This window comes from Argopecten irradians, chromosome 14, assembly GCF_041381155.1.
Source record: "Argopecten irradians isolate NY chromosome 14, Ai_NY, whole genome shotgun sequence".
Lineage (NCBI taxonomy): Eukaryota > Metazoa > Mollusca > Bivalvia > Pectinida > Pectinidae > Argopecten > Argopecten irradians.
The window spans coordinates 2,665,522-2,673,263 of NC_091147.1; the positions used below are offsets into that span (position 1 = coordinate 2,665,522).

A 7,742-nucleotide genomic window follows, 5' to 3' on the forward strand; every position below is an offset into this window, starting at 1 on the left:
TCATAACACCATGTCCTGATCTAAGAATCACTGACTCTCCGTAAGATAACGACGTAGTTTGATTTTAAGGTAGGTACAATATCCTTCAACCTTCCAAACATAATCGTCGGATTGACTTTAAAGGTGAATGTAATTTGCCATAATTCGTCGAAACCTTGCACAAAGAATTTCCTCTGTGATGGCTGGAGGATCAAACAACAATTGTAAACATACAACAAAATAGACATGGCTTATTCGACTTTATATGATATTAGCTTAACAGGACGTCAATCAACAGAACAGTATGATAATATGTATGAACAGTATGATAATATGGATGAACAGTATGACAATATGGATGAACAGTATGATAATATGTATGAACAGTATGATAATATGGATGAACAGTATGATAATATGTATGAACAGTATGATAATATGGATGAACAGTATGATAATATGGATGAACAGTATGATAATATGTATGAACAGTATGATAATATGGATGAACAGTATGATAATATGTATGAACAGTATGATAATATGGATGAACAGTATGATAATATGGATGAACAGTATGACAATATGGATGAACAGTATGATAATATGGATGAACAGTATGATAATATGTATGAACAGTATGATAATATGGATGAACAGTATGATAATATGGATGAACAGTATGACAATATGGATGAACAGTATGATAATATGTATGAACAGTATGATAATATGGATGAACAGTATGATAATATGGATGGCATCAAAGGTTTTACATATCCTGTTCGTTTTAATTCAATGGAGTAGGAAACAGGAACATATATATCTTAGACTGAAATACTTTTAACTTTTTTTTCGATATTGTTTCTGAATATAAGAAAAATCTGTTAGATCCATCATTTGACAATTTCTTTGTTTATTTAATGTGTTTTAGTCATCTTACTATGTTTTTTATTAAAATATAACAACAAAAATACCGTAAGGATTTGTAGATGGACGAGAAAAAATTGATATATTTCGTACGCTTTTGCACGACTGTTTCACATTCATCAAATCACCCTGACATATTTTGATATTGCCTTTAAATTTAATCCAATTTCTTCGACTTCTTGATACTCCTGTTGTTTCAGCTCGCCTGATTGGATACAGATTAATGTTTACTCGACACTACTCACTGAGGCACACAATGGCACCGTACCATTGAAGTAGAAGTACAAACGAATCCTACGGCACTGTCCATATAGGCCCATATAAAACACGACTCCGCTAATGTATATCGACCCGGTACAAACAGGCCCCTTTTCATGCTATACAACTATCCCAACTCAGTACGCCAAGCTGTAAAAAGCATTAGTAAACACGGCCAAGGTATCTACCTGTTCAGCAACATTGGGTCGGACGCCAGGTGAAATAATGTGGAATGAAATGTGCGGAGTTTTGTTGACAAATCGCAGTCACACATTAGTTGTTGATGGACTCGTTATCCTTTATACCTATATGATAAACATCGATTTCATTGTATCACAGCATGTTACAATGTTGATAAGTCGGCCAAGTTACGGGTCATATGGTTACCACTGAAATATTTAACAATAAAAGTCGTGGATTAATTGGCTTATATGTTGTATGTTAATTGCATTTAGTTCATAAATTGGTTTGTAGAATGAAATAGCGATATCGTATGTGAATAGAATATGGTTTGAGTTTGTTATATCGCCATCTTTGTTGCGTTTAAATCATTTCAAATGGCATTCATGGAGTACCTATAAAAGTATAAACTACTACGTATAATTAAAGCGTAAACTACTAAGTATAATTATAGCGTAAACTACTAAGTATAATTATAGCGTAAACTACTAAGTATAATTATAGCGTAAACTACTAAGTATAATTATAGCGTAAACTACTAAGTATAATTATAGCGTAAACTACTAAGTAAGTATAATTATAGCGTAAACTACTAAGTATAATTATAGCGTAAACTACTAAGTATAATTATAGCGTAAACTACTAAGTATAATTATAGCGTAAACTACTAAGTATAATTATAGCGTAAACTACTAAGTATAATTATAGCGTAAACTACTAATTATAATTATAGCGTAAACTACTAAGTATAATTATAGCGCAAACTACTAAGTATAATTATAGCGTAAACTACTAAGTATAATTATAGCGTAAACTACTAAGTATAATTATAGCGTAAACTACTAAGTATAATTATAGCGCAAACTACTAAGTATAATTATAGCGTAAACTACTAATTATAATTATAGCGTAAACTACTAAGTATAATTATAGCGAACGAATTGGCTGCCATCATTGTATCATCGTGAATCCAAACTGAATAAGTATCACATCGCTTCCTCTGTTTTCTATTGTTCAATATTATCATTCTCCATTGTCACTTTGGGATGATTACCTACAACATACAGATTTGGTTTTCAATGCTTTTGATAAGCAGACTCAATGAGTAATATGACTGTTTTGACAGATTTGGTTGCCATAATATCGAACGGTGTGTGTTGTTCGTTCTCGATAAAAAAAAAAGAACAAAAACGAGCGCATCTGACCGAAGGAAATGAAGGATCAATTCTTTTATTACCTTAGGCCATTTAGCCTATCGGCTACAAACAACCATATACATTTACACAATAACAATTCTAAGGAATACATTTGACAAAATGCTAAAGCGGTGCGTATTTTCCAAAAAAGTAATGATATGAATTAAATACATACAATGTAAACAGAATAACCAATATATAATACTTTGAATTAGATATTGCACCTAGAGTTACAATATTGAGTTATATGTACTAATATTACACCTGTACAAATGACAAAAAAGGAACATGCGGACGAACGGACTAATTGAAAAACACGAAAATATCGGATAGAGAGCAGCACTTAGAAGACAAAAACATTTCATTAATAATGTAATTACACAATTCTACGTTTATGGGCTTCTACTATAAATCTTTCCAACAAATTCATTTCTTTCTGACTCTTTGAATTTAATAATTCGATAACTTTATGAACAGATGGCTTGTGCCAATAATATTTCTTTTATATTTCATCCTAATATCAGAGTAAAAGTGACAGACAAGAAGAAAATTATATTCATTTTCAACATCTAATTAATTACAATATTGACAATATCTGTAACACCTTTCTACTTTCCTGTATCTCCCGGATTCTACAGCTAAATTATGCACAGAAAGACGAAATTTCGTAATCATAATTCTTCGTTGATTTGGTAATGATTTAGTCAAATAGAATGGCAAAGTCACTTTATCAACCATATGCCTATAAAGATCACATTAATTGAGACTTGTATCAAATTAAATAAATTTTGATTGGCCTGATCTTCAATTCTCTGTTTAATTAGAGGCAAAAGATAGATATCGCTGGAAGTCTGTCTCGTCCAACATTACCAAAACCTAGCTCAAATAATTTACGGTTTAGAAATACTAACCAATTTTGCTTAGGATGTTCCTTCTCCGTTTCCATGTAAAGAACGTTATATACCTCAGATAAGATACAATTATCTGATTTTAATCATTTAAACCATTATTTTAACATTCTATACAGTTGTGCATTTGCCAACGGTTGACGACCAAGTTCAATGTTTACCATAGCGTTACATGTGGACAAGGACGTATATTATATATAATCCTTGATGTGGATTTCTTTACACCAAGTAGATTTTTGCAAAATTCCAAATGAATTTTTTCAACCTCAACCGATTTATTAATTCTCCATATTTCACAGCCATAGAAAAGAACACTACAAACATATGAATCAAAAAGGTGCAACATAGTTTTGATATTCAAACTCATATTATTACATTTGGGGCGAAGAGCAAATAGAGCTTTTCGTCCCTGTTCAGCCACATGTTTAGATATAAAACTTAGTTTATTGTTGAATCGGAAGAGGAGCAATTCTAAAGAATACATTTGACAAAATTGCTAAAGCGATGCGTATTTTCCAAAAAAGTAATTATATGAATTAAATACATACACTGTAAACAGAATAACCAATAGATAATACTTTGAATTAGATATTGCACCTAGAGTTTTCAATATTGAGTTTTATGTACTATAAAATTACCACCTGGTAACAAATGACAAAAAAGGAACATGCGGACGAACGGACTAATTGAAGAACACGGAAAATATCGGATAGAAGAGCAGCACTTAGAAGACAAAAAATTTCATTAATAATGTAATTAACGCAATTCATACGTTTTATGGGCTTCTACTGATACCGATAAATTCTTTCCAACAAATTCATTTCTTTCTGGACTCTTTGAAGTTAATAATTCGATAACTTTATGAACTGTTGGATTGTTGCCATTAATTTCTCTTTTATATTTAATCCTAATATCAGTGTATAAGTGACAGACAAGAAGACAATTATATTCAATTTTTCAACATCTAATTAATTACAATATTGACAATATCTGTAACACCTTTCTACTTTCCTGTATCTCTCGGATTCTATAGCTAAATTATGCACAGAAAGACGAAATTTCGTAATCATAATTCTTCGTTGACTTGGTAATGATTTAGTCTAATAGAATCGCAAAGTCACTTTATCAACCATATGCCTATAAAGATCACATTTACTTGAGACTTGTATCAAATTAAATAAATTTTGATTGGCCTGATCTTCAATTCTCTGTTTAATTAGAGGCAAAAGATAGATATCGCTGGAAGTCTGTCTCGTCCAAACATAACCAAAACCTAGCTCAAATAATTTACGCTTTAGAAATACTAACCAATTTTGCTTAGGATGTTCCTTCTCCGTTTCCATGTAAAGAAAGTTATATACCTCAGATAAGATACAATTATCTGATTTTAATAATTTAAACCAATATTTTAACATTCTATACAGTTGTGCATTTGCCAGCGGTTGACGACCAAGTTCAATGTATACCATAGCGTTACATGTGGATTTCTTTACACCATGTGGATTTCTTTACACCAAGTAAATTTTTGCAAAATTCCAAATGAATTTTTTCAATCTCAATCGATTTATTAATTCCCCATATTTCACAGCCATAGAAAAGAACACTACAAACATATGAATCAAAAAGGTGCAACATAGTTTTGATATTCAAACTCATATTATTACATTTGGAGCGAAGAGCAAATAGAGCTGTTCGTCCCTGTTCAGCCACATGTTTAGACATAAAACTTAGTTTATTGTTGAATCGGAATAGGGCGCCTAAATTACAAAATTGATCAACTACAGAAAGCTGTTCCCTATTAAAACTCCAAATTTCGTTTGCTTTAACGATAACGCCATTACGAAAAACGAAAAATTTAGTTTTTTTTTCTGTATTAACTGTTAGTTTCCATTTATTTGCATATGTATTCAAACTGTTTAAAAGTCCTTGCAACCCTTCAACCGATTCAGAAAACAATACCAGATCGTCAGCGTATAGAAGAAGGAATAAACTTAATTCTTTTCCGATAGCCTCCGGCTTTCGGGGGTTGAGATAGCATTTCCGCTCCTGCGCACTAACCTTGCCTCGTTTTAAAGAGAAACTATTTATATGTAAATGAGCCAGTCTACCTGCATACGGATCTCCTGAAGACCCCATCTTTTCGCTTTGAGCTGCACGACAGACAACACGTGTTCCCAGTTCGGGTTATTGGTAAGTGTTTTGTGGTTTTTTATGCCTCGCGAGCCAGTTGTTATTCGTTCTTATTTGATACTGCGGTAGCATGCTATTATTTTTCGTGGTGTTTACGTTGTGTTTGTTTGTTTCAGGTGTGTTTGTCGTCCTTTTTGCTTGTGGTCTTTTTAGTCATGGACTCCGACCACGACGACTCATTGTCAATTTCTGACAATAATATCCATATCCTCGATGAGGATATTTCACCACAGGGCTCCGCGGGTGCCCATGTCTTTGCTAACGTCAATGTGGTGGACGATACCGAGCCGCCGGCTCAAAATATTCCGAAATAAGACTGCAGGTGGCAAGACTCAAAAACGGAAGGGCCTCTACCGGGAGACTTTCATCCGTTTACAAAATCCCGAAGCTCGCTGAGCGTAAAACGGTTTCAAAAAAGGCTGAAAATGTGGAGAAACAGCTATATGTCAGCTGTATTAAGTGCTATTAATAGTCTTACGGCTGCGATTGGTCAGCGGGACTTTGCGCAGGCGCAGTCGTCCGGAAACGCATGTAATGCTACTTCCGCTTTCGTTTTGGAGAGTGATAATTCGGAGCATGAGATTGACGCTCCGGTATGTCAGAATGTTCGTTCAGCGAACTTTTCGTTTTTTGATTCTGGGTGTGGGTCAGTCGCTGAGGCAGCGGACTGTCCTGAGGAGAATTTTACCTTCCAATTGGCGGACTTTTTTGATAAGAAAAAACTCGGGCCTGCGGTGTGTCAGTCAAAGCCAAAAATTGCTGAGGACATTACTACGGCAGTTCGTACGAATGCTGATGTTTCAGAGCTGAAACAGCTGTACAAGATTCCTAAAAATCTCGAGTGCTTGCTTCCGCCTAGAACTAATTAATGAAGTTTGGGGTATGGTCTCACCCAGTTCCACGGACGAGACAGATTAATGCAGGATCTGCAGGAATTACTGGCCCACTCTTTAACGCCAATTATGTTCATGATTGAGAAGTTAAGACTCAAGGATCTGGATATGAAGGAAATACAGGTTCTGCTGAACAATGCGGTGAGTCTCCTCTGCAATTTACATTATGAAATGTCAGTCAAGAGACGGTTCATGTTTGCGTAGTGGCATTAAACGACTCTCATTTACAGATCTTGTGTAACTCTGAAACGCCGATAGGGGCAGAACTATTTGGTGACAATGTAGCCAAACGTATTAAAGACCTGGATGAGGTACACAAGGCCACGTACAGACGCAATTCGGCATCAAAAGAAACGGACAAGTGGTCCGGCCGGGGATATTACAACAGAAGGGCCAGAGAGGGCGATACAGGAGAGGTCGCCGACAACCATTCCCCAACCAGAGTCAGGACAAGGCCAAGGCTTCCACCCAGTAGAGGTGAGAGTAAAAATCTTCCTTCCGGCAAAATATCTCGTTGTCTGCCAGTTTGGCAGAAGTTAACATCTGACCAGTGGGTCCTTGATACAGTTCAGGGTTATCATATTGAATTTACAGAGATTCCAATTCAGTCTACTGTTCCTAAACCCATAGAGTTCTCTGATGAGGAGAAGCTTATCATTGACAATGAGGTGACTGCCATGCTTAGTAAAAGTGCTATTGAGCTTTGTGAACACGAGTGGGGCGAATTCATTTCAAATATTTTCATTGTGCAAAAGAGAAAAACGGTAAAATATCGCCCCGTCATTTAACTTGCGTTATCTCAATGAGTCAGTCCTTTATCAACACTTTAAACAGGAAACACTGGAGACTATTTTAGAAGCTATCCAGCAGGGCGACTTTTTTACCTCAGTTGATCTAAAAGATGCTGTATTTCAGTCTTGCTATTTCTCCTGGAGATAGAAAATTTTTTGAAATTTCTTTGGAGGGGCCAACTTTATCGTTTTTGTTCCCTGCCGTTTGGACTCGCCAGTGCCCCTCGAGTGTTCACAAAGGTTCTGAAGCCTGTATTCAGCTCTTTGCGAAGCAGGGGGAGTTAACACCTTTTATTATATAGATGACTTCTCTTACTAGAGCACAAGAAAAGGAAAAGTGCTCTCGTGATACTCTAAGCTTAACATCTACGTAGGTCTGTAGGTTTTCAGGTGAATACTGAAAAATCTGTTCTGAAT

General features: G+C 35.1%; 1 protein-coding gene and 2 pseudogenes across 1 annotated transcript; 1 reads left to right on the forward strand and 2 right to left on the reverse strand.

Moving 5' to 3' along the window:
* The first annotated feature begins 312 nt into the window (after window positions 1-312).
* LOC138308100 (alpha-(1,3)-fucosyltransferase FucT-like) lies at window positions 313-1,188 on the forward strand. Its single transcript, XM_069249047.1, has 2 exons — window positions 313-722; window positions 1,110-1,188. Exons 1-2 carry the CDS (start codon window positions 313-315, stop codon window positions 1,186-1,188), a joined length of 489 nt encoding a protein of 162 aa, XP_069105148.1.
* A 1,622-nt stretch (window positions 1,189-2,810) lies between these two features.
* Window positions 2,811-3,935, reverse strand: LOC138308101 (uncharacterized; annotated as a pseudogene).
* Window positions 3,936-4,419: 484 nt separating this feature from the next.
* On the reverse strand, window positions 4,420-5,587 carry LOC138308103 (uncharacterized; annotated as a pseudogene).
* Window positions 5,588-7,742: the final 2,155 nt, after the last annotated feature.

Coding starts and splice junctions, on each gene's coding strand:
- LOC138308100 (XM_069249047.1), top strand. CDS start 313: ATGGATGAACAGTATGACAATATGGATGAACAGTATGATAATATGTAT. Junction 723..1,109: donor TATGATAATATGGATGAACA/GTATGATAATAT, acceptor CTGTTGTTTCAG/CTCGCCTGATTGGATACAGA.